Source organism: Plectropomus leopardus, chromosome 13 (assembly GCF_026936395.1).
Source record: "Plectropomus leopardus strain MGB_pleo_1.0 chromosome 13, ASM2693639v1, whole genome shotgun sequence".
NCBI classification, from domain to species: Eukaryota; Metazoa; Chordata; class Actinopteri; order Perciformes; family Serranidae; genus Plectropomus; species Plectropomus leopardus.
Window position 1 is genome coordinate 6,371,691 of NC_142188.1, and position 21,303 is coordinate 6,392,993.

The 21,303-nt window shown below is 41.3% G+C and overlaps 1 protein-coding gene across 5 annotated transcripts in view; it reads right to left on the reverse strand.

Moving 5' to 3' along the window:
* Positions 1 to 21,303, reverse strand: part of usp54a (ubiquitin specific peptidase 54a) — a 57,242-nt gene that overhangs the window by 16,126 nt on the left and 19,813 nt on the right. For 4 of the 5 annotated variants that reach the window (XM_042501872.2, XM_042501871.2, XM_088086996.1 and 1 more), the window contains exons 2-13: positions 17,572 to 18,560; positions 8,960 to 9,052; positions 8,745 to 8,879; positions 8,492 to 8,605; positions 7,562 to 7,644; positions 6,803 to 6,905; positions 6,562 to 6,708; positions 6,323 to 6,472; positions 3,641 to 3,809; positions 3,158 to 3,349; positions 2,724 to 2,858; positions 1,174 to 1,864 (exon numbers count right to left, since the gene is read on the reverse strand). In XM_042501872.2, coding sequence (XP_042357806.2) covers positions 1,174 to 1,864; positions 2,724 to 2,858; positions 3,158 to 3,349; positions 3,641 to 3,809; positions 6,323 to 6,472; positions 6,562 to 6,708; positions 6,803 to 6,905; positions 7,562 to 7,644; positions 8,492 to 8,605; positions 8,745 to 8,879; positions 8,960 to 9,052; positions 17,572 to 17,769 — 2,210 coding nt within the window. In that variant the 5' untranslated portion in view covers positions 17,770 to 18,560. The remainder of the gene's footprint in view (positions 1 to 1,173; positions 1,865 to 2,723; positions 2,859 to 3,157; positions 3,350 to 3,640; positions 3,810 to 6,322; positions 6,473 to 6,561; positions 6,709 to 6,802; positions 6,906 to 7,561; positions 7,645 to 8,491; positions 8,606 to 8,744; positions 8,880 to 8,959; positions 9,053 to 17,571; positions 18,561 to 21,303) is intronic. The other variant, XM_042501873.2, reaches the window with a different exon arrangement.

The window sequence follows — 21,303 nt, forward strand, 5'->3', positions numbered from 1 at the left end:
TTACAACATAATCACCTGAAAATAGAAATCTTTTTGTTTTCGTCACCTTAGAATGAGCCCTTTAAATCTACACAGGGAGCGGGTCCTCGTTAGTGCACTAGAATAAACTCTCTTTTAAAGGGCTCTGGTCCTCTTCTATGGAGTTTGCCATGTTTCTATGGTAACCATATAGTATCGTTGAACACAAACAAACCAAACACTGGCTCTGGATGGGGCCATTCGTATTTTTGCCATCATAATTAGCAGCCCCGCCGTGACAGTCAGCATCATAAAAACACTGATTTTTTTTTTTATGTGAAACTACTTCATTCAGTGTTTTTATAAGTTTTAATCGCCTGGTATGTTTGTCTCAGAGCGAAAGAGCCTCTGCAGAGATCTTCTGAATGATGAACACTGAATAAATTCTCATCAGAAGTTTTGAATGGTTTCAATCTGCAACCCTCACTGCTAGATGGCATTAAATCCCCCTAAATTTTTTAACATTAACAGTCCCTAAAAACCACTGAAATAGCTTCACCTGTACATTGAAAATGGCGTTCACTGGACAGATTTCTTTCTTCTTGCTGTAAAGCATTTCGTCAACGTTCTCACAGGATCCGGTTTAGACAGCAACAGAAGGGGTAGTATTTTTAATAAATGACACCCTGAAAACCAGTTTCAAAACTATTGTCATGTGAACGAAAGGCCAAACCGCAACAAAAGTTTAACGTTTCATGGAAGAGCCGTTGCTGTTTAATCTTCTAAACATTTATGGATGTAAAATGATTGCTATCGTGGTTGTACGGCATTGCTCAGGTTTCCAAAACATGAACAACTACATTCAGAGAATGACTGCCACAGAACTTTTCTTTTATTATTTTGATATTTTGCTGAACGTTTTCACCAGAAATCGATTCTTCTAAATTCTCTAAATCAGTAGTTACCAGCAGCAGCACAACTTGCTGTGTTGGGGAAATAATTGATTTCCAAGGAAACTGCCATTTTATACAGGTGCAAAACTACTTTAAAGCTTATCAATAAATGACATGGTATGGGATTGGTGTGTGTATTTTCCAATACTGATCCAGCATTTCCGGCAGCATCAGAAGGATTTCTGATACTGGTCTCGGTTTTGGAACAAGTCGATACATTAGTGGACAAACAGCTGCTCTTTGGTGCCGCGTCTGAGCTCACCTGTCTCCCGGGTTCAGGTCCAGGCTGACCGGGCTGCTGCTGTTCCTCTCGCTGCTCTCGTATCCGCTCTCCATTCTCTGGATCAGCCTGGGAGGAGGAGGAGGTGGAGGAGGCAGATCTGCTCGTCCTCCACTTCCAGGTCCATCTCCGCCTCCTCTGTGGCTGCTGGAGGCTGTGGGGAGAGTCCAGGAGGAGCCTGGCCCGACAGACCTCACCTCCCCCTGGGCTGGTGAGGGGGTGTCTGCTCCCTCTGAGGTTGGACCTCCACAGTCGTCTGGCAGGGAGGCTCCAAGCGGGCTGTACCCTGCCTGCCTTCGCCTCTCACGATTGAAGATGCTATCAATGTTGAGCGCCTCCCTGCGGGGCCTCCACGCTGGCCGGTACCTCCCCGACCCTGCTCCCCCCGAGCAGCTGGACTTGGACTCGCTGCTGGTGCTGTCGGCCTCCCAGTCCTGGGGCTTATTGGAGGAGGGATCAGAAGTGTTGGCAGAGTAGAGGTGGTTGTTGGAGGTGATTTCAGAGGAGAGGACGGCAGCTGGTAAAGAGGAGGAGGAAGAGGAGGAGAGGGGTCGGCTGTGGATGATGTTGCTCATGGTCTCCTTGAAGTCTCGGAGGCGACTGGTTGAGGATGAGAAGGAGGAGGAAGGTTTGGGAAGGTGACGAGGAACCTGCTGCTCCTTTAATGTCTCACCTGGGGAAGAGTAAAGAGGAACAGAAGAGAGTAGCAGAAAGGAGGAGAGAGAGGAAAGAGGGGGAGGAAGGAGGAGGAAAGAGAAGAAAGCAAAAGGGAGAACAAGGAAGAAGAGAAGAGGAGCAGGAAATTGGGAGAGTGGAGAGAAAAAGGCAAAGGACAAAGTGAGACAAAAGTAAAATACCAAAAAACGAGACAAAGTCAAAGTAAGATTACAGTGACTGAAAATGAATGAATAGAACAAATGATTTAATATGAGTGAAAACTAAAAACATGATTATCAGCAACAAAAGTCCAACTGTTTTTACCTCATATCTTTCTTTTCCCAGTGACAAGCATGCAACGCCCAAATGTTCTGTTATATTTTGTATATTGTTTGTATGTCTATATTTTATGCGGTATGCAATGGACCTTTTTCTGGGTCCTTCATAAAGTGATGAAGAACAGTAAAAAAAGTAATAATTTCTAGTTAAGTTTACTATTTTTATATATGCTGTTACGGTTCGTTTTTCAGCTGTAAAATGTGATGCCGCTGTAAATGCAAGAAAAGCAATGTTTTCTTCACAAGTTCAATGTAACATGCAATAAGTAACAGATATATAAATGGTCATTTTGTGGGTGACGTACCCTTTTAACAGATCCTTGTCAAAGCGTTTTGTTTAAAAATGAGTAATAGCAGATGTATCGCTATCAGGCTTTTTAAAACTCTTATGAGATTATCATCAGTAATCCATTATTGGTACTTTTATTCAACATCTCACATTTTTAATAGTCTGTTTGCTCAATAATTCTCTACTCTGTTTGGCACCAGAGCCCCTAAACTCTAAAGCCCAGCAATATGCACAAACACCCCGCCTACCCTCGCTGTGGTACCCGGCAGATGAGGCTTCGGTGTCGGGTTTAGATCGCCGATGGCGGCTAGAGCTCCGCCTCCTATCCCCGGCCCCGCCTCCCTTCCTCAGAGACTGGTGCTGCTCACCGTCCGTCACGTGGCCTTAGCAACAAGAAGCATGGCAACGGATGTTTACAGCATGGTCACCACATCATGCAGCACAATGACAGGAGTAAATATTAAAGTGTGCTCGGCTGCACAGCGAAACAAACCGCTTCTTTTTTTGCTCATAATAAGATGATCAAATCCAGATGTGCATGAGTGAATTAAAATGAATGGTGCTTTGTAAGAAAAAAATCTGCTGTGATCCAACAACAAAATGCAGCACAACAACCACTCCCACACTGCCAACGCTACTTTTAACGAGGAAAGAATACTTCCTCCACGTCTCAGCGACCCACCTATGGTATCCAGGCTGCAGAGCGAGGTGTGCAGGGGTCCGTCTGGGCGCTCGATGCAGATGACGGTTCCCTGGGAGTCAGAGGAGTAGTGACTGGCCAGGGACTCATGGTGTGAGTGGGAGGGCTGTCGGTACGAGTAGCTCTCCGTCGACGAATCGGTGCGAGTGTCGCTGGAGATTGACTGCTCGCGGCCTGGCCGGGCGGGTGGAGGGGGGTGGGGTTAGTACACAAGTCGAGGGCGTCAGTGGTGGTGTGCCCATATACACACACACACACACACACACACACAAATATTCATGACATCAGACACACCTAATGCTACGACTACTACGACTACAACTACTTCTCTAACTGACTTTAGTTACCTCAGACTTGTCTGTCATAGTACTACTACGACTACAACAAGTACTACCGAGTCTGGTTTAGTTACCTGAATGTTTGCTGTTGTGCTACTACTACGACTCCTAGTTGTGTTGTAGTTACCCGAGTCTTCGCTGTCGTAACAGGCCTTGTTGAGGCTGCGGAGGTCGAAGCGCGAGGGCAAGTCCTGGACGGACACCGGCGTCCCCCGCGGGTCTGCGTACAGCAGCAGCAGAGGTTGGTAGTGGCCCTTGATGCAGCGAGAAACAACGTCCTTCCACTTAGGACCGATCTGCAGGAAAAAGACAAAAACACACGGCAGATGATGAAGCTAAAGCTGATGAAAACAACAAAATCACAGAATGACATCTGCAAAACCCCAAACTTCTGGTGTAGTGAAGGTTAAGCCGGAGCACCCATGTACAAAGGCTATGTCCTTATTGCAGCTGCCGCATGTTCGATTTCGGTCTCGGCCCTTTGCTGCATGTCATCCCCTCTCTCTCTCCCCCTTTCATGCCATTGCCTTCTCATTGAACAAGAAACAATCTTAAAAAAAACTATCATCCTGCAATTCAAGCTGTTGTTTTTTTATTTTCGTTATTTGTTTATTTGGTTGTTTTTGGTAAGCCTGTGTGGTGTGCTTCTGAGGTTGTTTTGGTCTCCAGATTTAGCTCCAGAGTGAGCTCTCCTTGCTTTCACGCTGCTCTACAGCGCAAGACGCTGCAGACGCTGGGTGAGTCTGAGCGGGGGAGGCTTTGCCCGACCAAGATAACGTTATCTTTAGTCATCAACTTAAAACAATACAGTCTCTGGCTTCTGTTTGACATCAAGGGTCAGAAAAAAGAGCAGCATAATTTATGATCTCTTGTTATGGTACTTGGTGCGCATTAACATAGATGTTTACTAAAGCCTACGCCGTGAACGTCACTGTCACCCTGAACGTCCTGCCAAACCCTGTTCAGACTCTCAAACTCAAAACGGGAAAAAAGGAACAAAAAGTAGAATATTCACATCAAACCGCCAAATCCGATTCAACTTATTCTGAGTCCAGCAGAACTCTACAATACTTGGCTGTTTTCGTCATGGAAAATTTTTAATTTTTGATTTTTATTTATATCATATAATTGATTATTTAAGGTGCGGCCCTGATATTTTACTTTTAATTTTGCCTTTTGCTGATCAGTCAACCCAGAGCTGTTAACTTTACCTATCCTCAGGGGAAACTGATGTGCAGTAGTTGTAGTACAAAGTAGAAAAAAGATGACTGACAAAGTGCAAGTATGACAATTTAAAACTTGTACTACTGCTGGAGTAAAAACATTTTTTTCCCGCTGTAATGATCCATTACGTCTTTGTACTACCAAACCTCTGGAATTTAATCAACATTTTATATCTTTCTCAACTATAATTTCATTAGCCTTCACAGAAACTAAAAGATGTTTTCTGAACTTAATCTTGAACTTTTAGGTATTTTTAACAGTTTGTTACAAATGCTGACGGCTGAACTGAATTACGTGCCTACAGATAAGGAAACTTGGGTAGTCAAAACATTTTCAACAATAATCAGCCCTGCTGATGTCACGTGTTTTTCAAATTTTTGAATAAAGCTTTCCACATACAACTATCAGCTGAAACAGTAAAAAGTAGCTGGTGAATTTACCAGCCGCAGCGAATCCGTCCTGTTGACCTCGAAAACAGCGCTCAGCAGATAAAACAGTGACGGCAGCCGAAATGTTCGAGGCTGTTTCGTCAGGCTGTTGGAAATTAAGTGTCGTCTTCCTGCTCTTGTGCAACAGAAATCCTCCTGCTTGTTATTTTAACCTTTTCTCCGAAAAAAAAAAATAAAATAAATACATAAATACATATATGTATCCATGTTTACCTCCAGATCTGCTCAGATCTAACAGGACGTCCCCAAATCCAAAAGCGCCAACTTGTCCGTCAACCATGTACCGCTCAGTGTGTGTGAAAAATGTGTGTGTTTGTGCAAGAGAAAGAAAGAGATGTGTGAGCAAAAGTGTCGACTGTGGTGTGTGTGTGTGTGCGTGTGTGTGTGTGTGCTCTGACCACACCCTCGGTTCTGTCCAGCTGGACTGATCAACAATAGAGGGATATCCTTGTTTTCACAACCAGCAGAGAGAGAGAGAGACCGACAGAGAGAGTGAGGGAATGTAATATCTCATTCCACCAATGTTATTAGAGGACAGCAAAAACAGACAAGAGACTAAAGTCAGATAAAAGAAAAGAGAAAGAAGGGAGGAGGTGAAGAAGGGAGCAGGAGGAGGAGGAGGAGAGGTGTGAGGATGCACAGAAAGTGAGAGATCACTGACTACAACATGAAGTCATTTCCTCTCTTTAAACTGCACGCGCACACACACACACACACACACTTCTATACCTGTGAGGACCCTCGTCAAGTTCTCAAGTATTTCTACATTGTGCGGTACAGGTACTTTTACTTCTGTTACAAGTCCTGCATTCGAACTCTTGAGTAAAAGCATAAAAGCAGCAAAATATACACAAACTATTTTAAAACTGGATTTTAAACAGTCTTTCATCTCTTGTGTTGTTGTTAAATGGTGATTTTTATTTGGATTTTTAAAATAATTTAGTAATTTGACCTTTAATCCTTTATTTTTATCCTTTATTATGTTTTTATGTTTTATTACTCTGTAAAGCACTTTACATTGTCCTGCTGTATGAAATGTGGATCGGTCTAATTGCTGGTGTTTAACATCTGTCTGAACCTCCTCTTGCTTCATTTGATGTTTGGTACCGACACCTCTGTGAGACACCTGAATATACCTCTTTGACATGTGCATCATCGAAGTACATCCATCGTCGGATCTTCGTCTGGAAGAAGAAGGTGGAGTAATGTTTCCCGTAGTAACACACCATGCCGACCAGGTAGAGCTCAGACTTACGAGCCTTCTCCTCCGTCACCCTGTAAAACAACTGCAGAGAGAACGAGAGGAAGGAGATTTCGATGAAGCAGCTCAAGAGAACCAAGATGTTTATCGGCTGTTGGCTAAAAAACTTCGTACATCTCCCAGACGCAGGCAGGTTCCCAGAGTGTGAATGACGTCCTCAGCCAGGTCCGAGTGATCCGAGTCCCAAACCAGACCGATGGTGATGATCTCCGGACTGTTGAGGAGGACACGAGCCATCCTGAGCTGCTGCCCACACTGACTCTGAGGAAGAGGAGGAGGAAGAGGTCAAACACTTACACTCGTAAGAAACAGAAAATGAAAGTTTGGTTTATATATTTAATTAAATGCGTCTTACGGGACAGCTGCGTAGGTCTCCCATGCTGGCGTTTCGCAGCAGCTCCCCAAACATGCCAGGAGTCGCTTTCTCTCTCGACTCCAACATCTTCACTGCCTGGTTACTGATGAGGAAGAGGAGGAGGAGGAGTGTGACCTTCATTTATGACTCTCATATAACTGACATAGTTCAATGTTGCATTTATTACATTTGAATCGGAGAATAAAGGCAGTGCTTTTATTTATATTAAATAGAAGTATAATCACATTTTGAAGATATAGTTTAAAAAATATATATTTCCTCTGGTGTAAAATTCAGAAGACTTCTGGACCATTTCACAAACCAGATCAAACAAGGATGGCAGAAAAAAGTTGTGCACCGCATCATTAGATAATTATTACTGTTACAAAATAAATACTAAGAAGTATATAGAACAAAAATAAGAGCCGAAGTAAAAAATAGAAAAGTATACAATTAAATGAAACATGAATCACCCGTGCGTGTCTGTGTGCGCGCCCACACACACGCACACACGCGCGCACACACACACACACACACACACACACACAGCAATAAGTCTGTTGCCTAGGTGAACCTGAAGTGTAACCTAGCGACAGGAATGTATGCGAGTGTGTGTATTTCAACTTACCTCTTCTGAGATGAGAGCTATTCATAGTCTCTCTCTCTCTCTCTCACACACACAGACGCACACACACACACACACACACACACACACACACACACACACACACACACACACACACACACACACATACTTACCACAGGGAGGTGGTGGAGATGTAGTGGACCATCTGAATGAAGGGCAGCGGGTCTGAGGACGCTCCACAGCTGCTGCACACACACTGACACACACAAAGACAGGAAAACACACACAAATGCATGAGGTCAACCTCGAATCTGATGCTTAAATGCAGAAATTTTGAAAAAGGAGTTTGACTTATTGTTATTCCAGCAATTTTTTTTGACAAAACTCCTCAACAGATAATATAAATTTGCGTTTAAGATAATATTTGTGTTATTGGTGGGTTCATTCACTCTCCTGAAAACTCTGAGCAACAATCATCACTAAGCTCCACAAACTAGGTTTAGGTTTAGGTTGCTGGGATTTCACAAAGTTAAGTAGGTTGGAAAGACAATATAAGCAGATGGGTCTGCGTCAGGGTGTATTCGTAAATCCAATATAATGATGAACACAAAATGAGAGCGCTGTTGTTCAAAGATAGGCATGTATCTCTATACAACTGAGGCTGTATGCATTTACACACAAGGAGCAGCCTAACTTTGATTATTTCATTAGCTAAAAGTTTAATTCTGTTTCTTCTGTCTAGTTCATAACTACAGTATTTAGTTTTGCTGCCTAAATGTCCGTCGATATTTGCTGCAGTGACATTTCTACTCTTACTCTCAGCTGAAAACTGCTCGATTCTCCAATTTGCCGAATCAGCCATAGTGTGCCAGATTTAGGTGCTGTTGGCTGTTTAAGGGAATGGGAGGAATGGGAGATGACACTCTGATTGGTTGAAATTATGTTACGTCTAAAACACATCTATGATTAATTAAGGGACTTAATACAACCCCTTTGCTTCTTGTGCCTGCAAGTTGGACACATGCTAAATGCTCTAAGCACCTTGCACTTCAAACAAAGCCTGTAGACTGTTTAAACAGAGACCCTAAATCTCTAAGTCTCACCTGTTCGAAGAGCGTCATGGCAAACTTCTGGTGGGGGATGCAGTGCCTGGCTGTGCAGATGTCTTCTTTGGTCTCGTCTGCGATGTGGAAGTGAATCCTCATCAGGATGTTTTCCTGCAGAAACACACGTAACAGAAATGATAATCTGTTTCATTTGGTTACAACACAAACGCCCTCTGAATACGTCATGTTATTGAACGTTTTCACGGTTATGTGTGAGGAAATGCTGCATGAAGTGTGTGTGTTGACTTACGAAGCACTCTGCAGCGTCGTCCATGATGCCCAGCTGAAACCTCTGCTCGTCCTGGAAGGTTTTGGCGAGCGCGCTGCGAAGAGCGTCAGACGGTAAAACTCTCTCACTGCTGTACTGAAACTGGGCAAAGATACTCTGAAGATACAGACAGATGGAGACTGTTAGAAACAGAAAGCTGGCCGAGGATCAGCTTCAGGTAGCAGACTGATTCTCACCTTCAGAGCACAGAAAATGCACGAGTCCTCCATGCACTTATGGGTCGTCAGCTGACGAAAACTACGTCTGAAGATATCGAGGTGCCAGAGAACCTGAGAGACAAAGACGCAGAGAGAATATCAGTGAATGACACGAAGAAAATAACACACACTCAAGTTGCAAAAGATATTAAATAAGAAGGAAATCCATTCAGCATTTAAATGGAAAGTCAGATGGTGTCAAAATAAAACTTACAAACCTTAGATGAAAACTAAATACTGATTCTGATCCCTGATGTACCAAAAAAAAGAATTAAAAACTATCTTCTCTCAGCAGTAAATCACCTCTATCTGCCATGACCCACTCCCAAAATCTCAGCGGACAAAGAGCAGGAAATAAAGATTTTCCCCGTACAAATAAACCTGACTTAATCATCCGAAATATTCTCAAAAACCCTCTCCGTCCATCTTTTCTGTCCAAAACTCTGAAGAAGAATTTAAAGCCAGAGGAGCGGTCAAACAGTTCAAGACAACTATTCTGGAAAACTCCTTCACTGTCCTCACCTCTGCAGGAGGAGTGAAGAAGACCAAGGGCAAAAAAACGGATTTTCTCTGTTCAAAGTTTAAAGTCCTTAAAATCGGAATGAACTTTCTGGGAATCTGTGTGACTCAGAGCTGCAGCGGCTGCTCTGACTCCACTAAAAGGCTCAATGTTACGTGTTTATATCAGAAAGGCGACCGGCCAATCACCTGTCAGCACAGCCGCACCGCCACCACTGACCTGAGACGACAGCCGGCCAATCGGAAAGCTTTTTAGTTTAGTGACCTGAGGACGAGCAGACGTGTGTGCAAGAGAGTGAAAAAGACCGTGTCGGATACACAAGTGAAGATGTGTGTGTGTGTGTGGAAGACACGAAAGAGTGTGTGTGTGTTAGCGTGTCAAACTGTGTTCATCACCTCCATCTGCTTCAGGAAACCATCTGGACTGTGTGACAAAAACAAGAGTGTGTGAGAGAGATGGAGAGTGTTAAAGTGAGGGTGATGTTGAGGGAGAGAAAGTGTGTGTGTGTGTGTGTGTGTGTGTGTGTGTGTGTGTGTGTGTGTGACAGCACGACATGAGGTTGCATGTGTCAAAGAACAAATGTCACAATGTGTGCGTCTGTGTCCGTGTGTGCGCTGATGTTTTCATCATTTATAATTATTCAAAAACATTCAAAAGTATTTAAACTAGATATTTTTCTGGTTTGAGTTGCTGAGAGAAATCGTCTGCCTTCTCTCTAATATAACTGAAAAAATTTGGCCCTCTTTTTGTGGTGCTCAAAGTGTAAAAACATAAATCACACTAAAAAAAAAAAAAAATCTAAACTAATACATCAAAATGTGGGTTTCTGATATTGGGGTGAAGTTGAACTGTCCCTATAAGATGTTTTTTTAATGCTAACTACAGTGCAATTTAATATATTGTTATTTAGATGCTGCAGTAGCACAACGACAGAGATAAGTAAAGATAAACAAAGAGAAAAAAATAATAATTGAAGGCTAACCTACACCTCAGACCATAGACATCACAAACCATCCGGCAGATTTGAAACACAGCCCCTCCACGATTTTGCAATCACAGTAATAACTGCAACTTAAACCAATCACTGTGAATTCAGCTTGTAGTTAAAATTTTGTCCAATCATTGCGATTTTTCCACAAATTTGACCAGCCATCGCATGAGCCATCAAACTCACTTTCTTCTTTCTGCAGATATGTGCAATACAAAATTACTGCTCAAGACTGTGCAAGGCGACATAAAAGCAGGGGTAAACTGCTTTGCACTAATTTATTTTTTTTGGTAGTGCACAAAGAAATTGATTGGGAAACCCTTTTCTTAGGCAAAACATGCTTAAATGCATAGACAACAGACAAGACAAATCACAGTGACAAAGGTTGTTGCATACAGATCTATTGCACGTGCTAAAAAAATCAAGGTGAGTTTTATTAAACATGCACAGTTAGGTAACATTAGAATTATATTCACAAAGTGATAACAACATGCATCACTATGTTTTAGAAAAGATGCTGCGAAATAAGGCATTTTAGGTCATAACGCTTCCAAAAAAGGCCCACGAGTATCACATAAACACCTGATGAACAAAGGTTAGTAGATTTAATGTTTGATCAGTTTGTTTTTAAACGCAACAATTTTCAAGCTTTCTTTTGATTTCACCACAGATTCACAAATATTTTGCTGAGATCAGATTCAGGCTTCAACGCTTTGAAATGACACTGATTCCAAAAAGTAATTGAGTAAATTGCAAAGTGTTTGCAAAATTGCAAAATTTTTGATGTCAAGTACAACTGGCCCCATATCACTTTAGGACAGGACACCCTACGGACCAGAACTGCAGTTCAGCCTGCATGAATACACTATGACACACACACACACACACACACAGACACACACACACACACACACACACACACACACACACACAGAGGGGGATTTTAACCAGCTGTGACGGCGGGTTGTGAAGGCAGCCAAAGGTTTCATAACAGGATCAGGAACCATCAGCAGTTCAAACTGCAGAGGAGAAAATTATTATTTAACATTTTCACACTGGGTAACAGCAGTTTAGTATTTCATTCGGAGTTTGTTTATATTTATATATATTTATATTCTGTACCTCTCCACTCAGCCCAGAATATTTAACCTTCCAACTTCATCTTATAAGAACAATATTTTAGGTCAGTCTTCTTGTTTTCGGTCTTCTCTGCCATCCAGAGACTTTGTGAGTCTCCTCTCCTGCTGAGCGGCAGGAATTCAGACACAGAGGAATTTTTTCATCACTTTATTTATGAGGAGGGTTTTAAAAGAGTTCAGAGTCAGAGAGGGGGGTGTTTAAATGGATGGTTGTGGATTTGAGCCCTCGGAGTGATGCGTAATTTCTATGAAACTGAATTTTGATTGTGGCGACAAACAATATTACAAACTGTGCAAAGGATTTGAAGTTAATTATTGTGTGCAAACTGCACTTCATGCCTGTACAGAGAGACAGACACTGGACTTCCTGTTAAGTTTTGGACTAGAGCTGCAACAATTAGCTGACTGATCGACTGGTCCATCAACAGAACTATTAATAATCGAATATAGTCACCTAACATTTGCTGGTTTCATTTTCTCCCACGTGAGGACTATATAATATATAATAATAACTGTAAACTCGGTAATTCTAGATTTGGGACAGCTGAACAGACTGAACACATTTCAAGACGTCACTTTGGACTTTGGAAATAATAAAAGGTATTTTCCACTATCATTATATTTCATAGATCTAATAATTAATAAATTGAAGGAGAGAATAGTCAGCAGATTAACCAATAATAAAAATAACTGTTGGTGGCAGCCATAGTACAGATAAAACTTTCAAACAAATGATAAAGGTGCTGTTGAGGAAAAACTCCAGCATCAAATCTGAGCCAAAATGAGTCAGCAACGATAAAAAATAAAAAAAACAAAAGATAAACATATTATTCAAATAATACCGTAACAATTCAAACATAATCCTAGCATTGAAAATAATAATAATGATAATAATACATTTATTCATAGATTGCTTTTTAAGGTACTCAAAGACACTTTAAAAAGTCACAAAAGACAATAAAATAGATTACACTAAAATACACAATTAGATATGCACAACATTAAAGACACTGTATAACAATAAAAAGTGTGTAAGCAATTAAATAATTTTAAAATGTGGGTCAGCTTCGTGATTTATGCAGCCATTTCTAAAATAAACAAATAAACAAACTTTTTTTCTCAAATGGACAGAAGGTGTGTTGGAATAAAGCCCTGAGGTGTGAATCTGCCATATACTCTGTGGTGTCAGCACTTTGGGTGTGTTTGTTTTCTCCTTCCTGTGCCCCCCACCAGGGCCAATATGTTGCTTTGTTCCTGCAGGACGAAGCAGCAGCAGCGTTCAGCAGGTCGGTCAGGTAACAAACCTTCAGCACAGATTAGTAAACGACCCTGCTGGCTTCATATGTTCGAAAAACCATTCGTCGGTATTTAGATTGACCTCATTAATAATTTTTGTCTATAAAATGTCAGAAAATAGTGAAAATTTCTTTTAAGATTTCCAACAGCCCAAGGTAACATTTTTCCATCTCACCAACAATCAGATACTTACTTTACCGTTATAAATTATAAAAAAGCATCAAATGGTCACATCTGACATCGACTAATTACTGCATCTCTTGTTTCAGTTCTTTTCTATGAAAATCTACCTGCAGAGACTTGAAACCTGCTGCAGAGAGACAAACTGTCTCAGTCAGTGTCGAGTCTACTTTTGGTTGTTGTTTTTTAGCTTACATTGTAGACACCGAAACAGGAGCCTTGGTAATGTCAAAAGCTTCTGATGTGACTCAAACACATCTGGTGTAACAGGGCTGAGACAGTGGGAGGATGATCTGTGGGAGCTGTGAGGGGGGTGGGAGCATCAGTCGAGGAGGTAAACCACAAAGGAGCGGAGGAGGCTGCACTGTTGATCTGAATGCATTTTTTGAATATCTGAAGAAGGTGTGTTCAAGAAAAGTTGCTCCTAAACAGACTGTGAAAAGTTGAAATTATGGTTACAGGACATTGTGATGGATTTTGTAAAGAAGAAGAGCTTTACTAAAGCCACAAGCTGCCTGTTAAATCCAGCTTATTTTAGGTATCACTGTGCACTAACACCGAAAGAGGAAGCTGTTCCTTTTTAAAGGTGCAGTATGTAGGATTTTGTGACATCTAGTGGTGATTGCAAACAGCTCAAAAGTGGAAACTCTCATTTTGGATTCCTTCAGTGTTCATTGTTCAGGAGGTTTTTAATAAAAGCCAAATTATCTGCTGATAACTGCTCACTAACACAAACAGAACAGGGGATTTAAACCGGTAAAAATATTAAATAAAGCAGTTTCACTGTAAGAAAAAAAAGGTATTTTTCCGATGCCGCTTGTCATGGGGGGGCATAAAGTAGTCCTCTCACACATGTGACACTTCCTAATCAACCTCTGAAGGCAGGAGAGTACAACTTTTGAATGGTAGCATTCATATTTTTAACATATGAAAAGCTGGTTTTCCTGACATCACACCGATGGAAGCCCGAGAGGACGGAGATCAATCTAAAAACGGCTGAAGGATTTGGACCGATTAGATTTCAAAGTTTTCTATCAATGAACACTATTGGGAAGACCCTTTGCACCTTAAATGAAAATTAAAACTTTCTTAAACTGTATATTGTTTCATGTATTGGTATGTTTTTCTATATTCAAAACCCAGTGAAAAGTATTTCATTAGATTTCAAAGTTTTCCTAATTAATATATTAAAACCTGTTGGTAGGACCCTAATGAGCGTTGGCACATTTGCCTCATTGATCTGTGTTAGATTTGATAAATATCAGATGATGTTCCAGCTCTGTTTAACTAATGTGTCATTAACTGCAGAGTCTGATTAAATAAAGTCAAATAAAGTGAATCAGAGTCAGATTTTCATCCGGTGACAAAGACGGATGTTTTTTCTTAGAAAGCTGGATGTCCTCAGCAGCAGGGAGGATGAGGAGGATGAAGGTGGGTGAGCAGCTGAACTGAAGGCCTCAGCTGCTTGTTATCATGATGTTCTTCCTCTTCACTTTGTCTTCGTCACATGTCGGAGCTGCTGAGCCTCCTGACTACTCCTCCAGTCCTCCGCCACGCCACGCCGCATCTACTTCCCTCAGCTCAGCTGCCCGCAGCCTCGCAATCCTTTGGATCACTGTGGTTTGACGTTAGGCAGCAGTGATGAGTCAACATGGACGGGCGGAGAGCTAAAGGGCTGCTGGAGGGGGGTCAGGGTGGTGAACTTGGCCGGTGCACAAGAGTCATGAGGAAGTGTGAGTGTTCACGGTACGCTGGGCTCAGCGGGGGTTCACATCCTGCCGGGCGGCAGACTGATGCCTGAAGTCGATACTTTCCACACAGATTTGTGTCAAAATGCGATGTATTTGTTTTAAATCCTTTTAAAGTCCAATAAAAATTGTGTGGAGACCGGTATTTCAAAGGGCGCATGTTATATTTTCTCCTCCTACATTCCAAGTGTTCCTTAAGTTTTGAGAAGCCTATATTTTACTGGAGTAAAAAGTAGGGATGCACGATAATTGACCCGATATTGAGACTTACGACGTCATACCGATAAATGCGATGAGATTTTCCGTCAATCTGTGTTTTCACTGCAGGGGAAACTGTTACGGATGTCATGCAATAAAGCAACATTTCCATGCCCAAAAACAAACGAACAAGACGATCTAAGGAGGGGAGGACTACTAATGTGCTGACTTTATTGCTATTTAGCGGCTTTTTTCTGATCCTCTAAGAGGCGTTGTTTTAAAAAAATGCAAGAAAACAGTGTCTCTGCCGGTATCCGCTCTGCTCTCATTCTCTGCCGTTGTTGTTGTTACTGAATACAATACAATCCCAATCTGGCACCAAAATGTCTACAGCCGGCCCTGATACTGTCATTTATTAGGCTACCATGCTGGCTGCTTACAATTCAAGTTGACATAAGAAGAGGGGAAAAAAAACAACCCAAAAAATATAAAAATTAGATTGATTTTGCACCTGAAAATGACTTTACCAAAATGTTTTCAAAAGTTGTTTTTTTCTCCATTCACCACATCTCAGCCTTTCACACCCTTGCTTTTATCTTTTCCACTTTAGAGATTAATTTTGATGTATTTTTATGCATAAATCATTTAATAAGAAGTTGGTCAGGCATGTGTTTACCTGCAACACTAGAATGTACTATTGTGTGGTATAGGAAATAACCATTTCAAATGTCCTGAAATCCAGACATTTCCTAGCAAATTGGAAATGTTCCTTTTTCCTATAAATACCCTAAAATCCTAGAAACATCCTGAAATCCTTGAAATGTGCTAAAATTCTAAAAACGGCCAAAAATTCAAAAAACGTGTTAAAATCCTAAAAATGTGCCAGAATCCTAAAAACGTCATGAATCCTATAAATATCCTAAAATCACAGAAACCTGCCAAATCCTAGAAACATCCTAATAGCCTAAAGAGATCATGTAATCCTAGAAATGTCCACAAATCCTTGAAATGTCTTAAACTCCTGAAGATGTCCTGGAATCCTAGAAACATCATTAAGTCCTGGAAACATCTTAAAATCCAAGTAATGCTCTCAAATCCTATAAATGTCACAAATTTCTATAATCATGTATGGGACTACTGCTACTGGCACCTGGCCTCCTGTGATTTCGCAAAAGTGGCCCCCAAATAAAGTAAGTTGAGTATCCCTGCACTAAATGCTTTATGCTTCTTTATGAACAGTAGTCTCTCCTGGAAACACACTGAAGTGGAAAATCAATCAAGTCCAACTTTAAGGATTACACCATTTAACAGAGTAAGGTTTTTTTTCTGATGACAGAAGACGTCCATGTGTGCTGACCTCTGACTGTGTCTAATGTTGCTGCCGAGCTCACACTAAGCTTCACTTAAACGATGTAATGAGCGTTTCCTCCTCAGCCAAGTCTGTCATTTCAGCACCAGCCCCACCCTGCAGGGTTAATGAGTCAGCCTCCGTTTAAACCGACACCACCAATAATTACCGCTCTCACATACACACTCCATCCCTCGCACTGTCGTAGCTGTTATTGTTGAGGCAGACAATGCAGCACCTCGTCCTCAGAAAGCTGATGAGTCATAAATGAGTGTAATGTGCAGTCTGGGAGGTGTTACAGGCTCCTGAGCTGCAGAGGCTCATTACGGGCTCACATAAGTACAGAGGAGGTTATCAAACTGGTTGTTAAGTGGATGGTGGAGTCATCTGTCTGACTGCTGTTTACCAACCACAGTATTGACTGACTGACTGACTCAAAGGCACTGTGGTGAAACTGGGCCCTCTGTCAGCGTCTGGATGCATTCAGCCTCACTACTGCTGAGTATTACAAGCATGCTGATGCACATAAAGGCCCTTTTACACAGAGTGCAATTTTTTTAATGCACAACTCATCAGGAGTCTGCAGCCATGTTAGCAGCTCTGCGAGGCTGATAATGAATGCCTCAAACCTCATGACAATCCATCAAATATTTCACAAAATAATCACAAAAGTGAACGTCATGGTGGCGCTTAAGGAAAAGGGAACTGAATTTGGGGTGAAATGATATCAGAGTACTGCATCTGGTCAGTGGGTCACCTGCAAAAAAAGAGTGATTCACAGGCGGTATTTCGCCTTAATTTTATTTCTGGGTTTGTTTCTGGGCAACTGAATTTCTTTGAATTTTGGACAGCTTATTGGACAGATGAAGACACCTGTAGATAAAACTATGACGTTATAGAGCATAACATTTATCAATTAACTCAAAGATGTTAGCAGATTAATCAATATTGAAAAATCTCTTTATTGGCAGCCCTAAGTTATTCAGTCAATTTTGTCCTCCTATCTGGAGAGGAGACTCGCAGGACTATGAATGTAAGTCTGCAGCTCTACAGCAAGAACACTCAATACAGGTTTCGCCCCAGAGGTCAAAGGTCACAGAGAAAGGGGGTGTGTATGTGTGTGAAAGAGGAAGTAAAGAGAGTAAGAAACGACAGAAGGTGTGTGTGTGTGTACCTGCAGGGCGCTGTTCAGGAAGCAGCTGTTCTGTCCCGGCTCGTTGCTCAGCCCTTTACTGGGAGCGATGGACGTCATGGTGCGAGGCGTCAACATCCCCGGCATCCCAACACCACCGACAACACCAGCGCTGCCTCCAGCGCCGCCTCCAACGCCTCCACCTCCACCTGATGCAAAGTAGTTCCTCTTCCACGACATTCTGCCCGCTCTCTCCTCTTCTCCCTCTGCTTGTTTGTCTCTCGTCCTCGCTCCCTGCAGGAGTCAACTTCCCGTCGTCCGTTCTCCTATCGAAGGAGACAGAGCCATGTCCTCGGGCCGAGGGGAGGATGAAAGTCAGAATATGATGAAGACTCCCAACAACAAGATGGACAAGGGCATGAAAAAGGAAACAAAAATAAACTGTACTAAACTTTGAGCAGGAAAAAAGCGACTCTGCTCCAAAAATGTAAGTTTCAGAGTACAAATAAGTTCCACAAAATATGTAGTTGAATAGCTTAATATTCTTTGTCAAGAAAAAAAAAATCAAGCTTTTGCACTTTTATATTCCAAAGAAAAATCCAAGGATATCCAGGGACTTTGTATCTCTTTGTTATCACTCCAGAAATTCCAACACTTTCGTCCTTCGTTGTAAATCCGAAATTAATGAATGTGCTCTATCTTCTGTGAGAATTTTTCCAGCTTCACAGATTCTGTATTCAAGGATCCTTTTAGTTCGACGTTGCAATAAATAATTGGTTTTTATTCAATATGTCAAGGAATTCAAAGGTTCCTCTGCTTTATAATCCAAGACTTTCAAGGACTCATCCCTCGGAGTGGTTCAGGCGCTACAGGTGCGACGACCTTTGCCCTCCCTTTCACACACCAGCACGTGGTCGCACTTCATCCTTCTCATCATCATCATCATCCCCACAGTCAGGACCAACAGCGAGGTCCTGACACAAACCAGTGGGCAGGGTTCAGAGGTCAAAGGTCAGAGGCTCAAGACGGATCTGCAGAAGGAGGAGGAGAAAGAGTCTGAGCGGTTTCTTTGATCTTAAGTTTCCTGCATTCAGGAAAACAACATTCAGACTCTGTTAGATCGTCATCAGGCACAGGGATTGTTTTCACTGCTGTGCTGATGCAGTTTATTACACAAACAAACACACACATGCACGCGCACGCACGCATGCACATGCACATACACACACACGCGCACGCACACACTCTCAGAGTTTCTGCAGATTTAGATTACTTAATTGTCTGTTGTGGCAGAAAATCGTCTTAAACGTGGCTCAACATACAACATACAGTGCAAAACAAACTGAGACAATGAACATACAGCGTTTGTTCCTAAAAACTAACACAAATAATTTTGACAGAATAAAAATTACATCTTTTTTTTTTACAAATTGCATTACTGTGTGCTAAGTGGCATAGTGTTAATGTAGATGCGGATCATTACCATTTATTTAAGAAGTTTATGGCAGGGGCAATAAAGGAGTTTTAATAAGTGTTTCACTAAATTAATTAGGGTCATTTTAAGACCTTTTTTTAATACCACACTGAAAGTAATTAAAACCCTTTTCACTGTCAATACATTCAAGGACAGGAAGCAAATAAAAGGTCTATATGCATTTTTTATGCATGGTTAATGAACAATTGACTGTGTATAAGTCATTGTATTTAAATTTCAACTACTAATAAACTAAATTGGTGAAAAGTGGTGCCTTTTTTTGGCATTTCTGTTTTTTTTAGCTATAGTGCCTAGTTTAACATTTGTAAGGAAGACAATCAAATCTAACAAGGTACATTACTTTGATAAAGTAATTGAAATAGTTACAGTTATTATTCATTACATTTACATGATAACTAGTAATCAGTTACCTATTACATTGTACAAGTGCCAGCAGCCCAGAAAAAAATCTTCCTTTGACTTCTGAATCCAATGTTTTAAGACTTAAAACCAAAGTGTCTTGTAAAAAAATAATACTTTTGTTAAAACCTATTGATCCTAAAATAAAAAGCAATAACAAGCGGGCATTTTCTGTGGCCATGTTGTAAGAGCTTTGCATTTCTACCTGGTCAAAAAACTATTATATCATTAATTTAAAAACAAATCTGTTAAATGAGCTCAACGTTGATTTAGAAAGTTATGAAATTAAAGTGACGGAAAATCTGAAGACAGTGTGTTCAGTAATACAGACAGACAGAAACCCAAGGTTTCAAAGCAGGACTTGTAATAACTGGATTTAAGGCCTTTAAATCTCTTTTAAGACTTTATATCGAGATAATTTAAGGCTTCTCCAGATGAAGGCAACCTTTCTCCTCCTCCTCGTCTTCACACTGCAGTCACAATAACAGACAGAAGCATTTACAGCATTTTCTGAATCTTTCCGTTCATTTTGTCAATACCTCCCTCTCTCCGTGGTTTTATTGTCCTGACTGTCTGCTGCCGAAGCCTTCAGGGCTATTTTTGACAATTATTACAAAACACAAATATTAAATGAATGTTTAAACACAGACAGACTTTAAGAAGGGCAAAAATGCAAATCTATAAAGTCTCTCTGGAGACGAATAATCTGACAAATGAGATGAGACAAGACTGCAGCAGTTGCAATAAATACTGGGAAAGAGCGACAAATAAATTTTTTTTTTAAAAAGTAAATAAAAAAAAAAAAAAGAATAACTTCAACTAAATAAGTGCATGATAAAAAAGGGCACTTTAGCTACTGTGTGTCCTTCTGAACATGTACATACATATATGTGTGTGAGACCAGGGAGGTGTCACTCCAGGGAGCGCTTGTTTACTACAAGAGGATCAGCTGACAGGACGACAAACACACACACACACACACACACACACACACACACACACACACACACACACACACACACAGTATTAAGCTGAAGTTTATCTTTATGACTCAGAGGATCCAGGCAGTAAAAGTCGACTGACAGCAGAGCAGCGACACTCACAGTGAAGTGCTGAATTATAAACAACCGCTCATCAGATTTACACTTCAAACATCTGAACCATCAGAATATCTCAGTGAGCAAACTGATTAAAGTGAAACATATGCATGAAGACATGCTGAAAAAGATTTGAGACAAAGCTACGGTAAACCTTTGACCTTTTCTCAAGCTGCCAGCTTTAAACGTGAAAACAAACCAGTCAGAACTCCCATGATGCTCAGCAGTCCGCCACAACAAAGAGTCAAATGGCTTCTTCTCGAAAGCTGAGTTTAAAGCTTTCTCAAAGTAAATAAATAAGTTCATGAATGAATCAACAAAGGGAGAGAGATGGGAATTGTGTGTGTGTGTGAGTGAGTGTGTGTGAGTGTGTGTGTGTGTGTGTGTGTGTTATGTTGTCTGTGAGAGAGGTAAACTGCCGGTCAGAGCAGAGGGAGGTGAGGAAGGATTAGCCTGATCAGACTCTGTCTGTCTGCACAGGATTTAACTGTCTGTGTGTGTGCGTGCGCATGTGTGTGTGTGTGTGTGTGTATGTTATTGTCTGTCTGTATTTCTGTCTGTTGCTCCTCCATTAACAACATTAGTCTTACTAATTGCAGCAGGTCAGCAGTTTAAAGCAGAAGCAGCGGTGAACCTGAGAGAAACCGTTTTTAATGCATTTAGCTTTTGCCGACAACAAACAGATCAAACCGCCTTCAACAGACGCAGCAGCCACCAGCATAAAGTGAGCTTGTATTTGAGTCACGAAGATTGAGACCAGAACTAATTTTTTCAATAAATCAA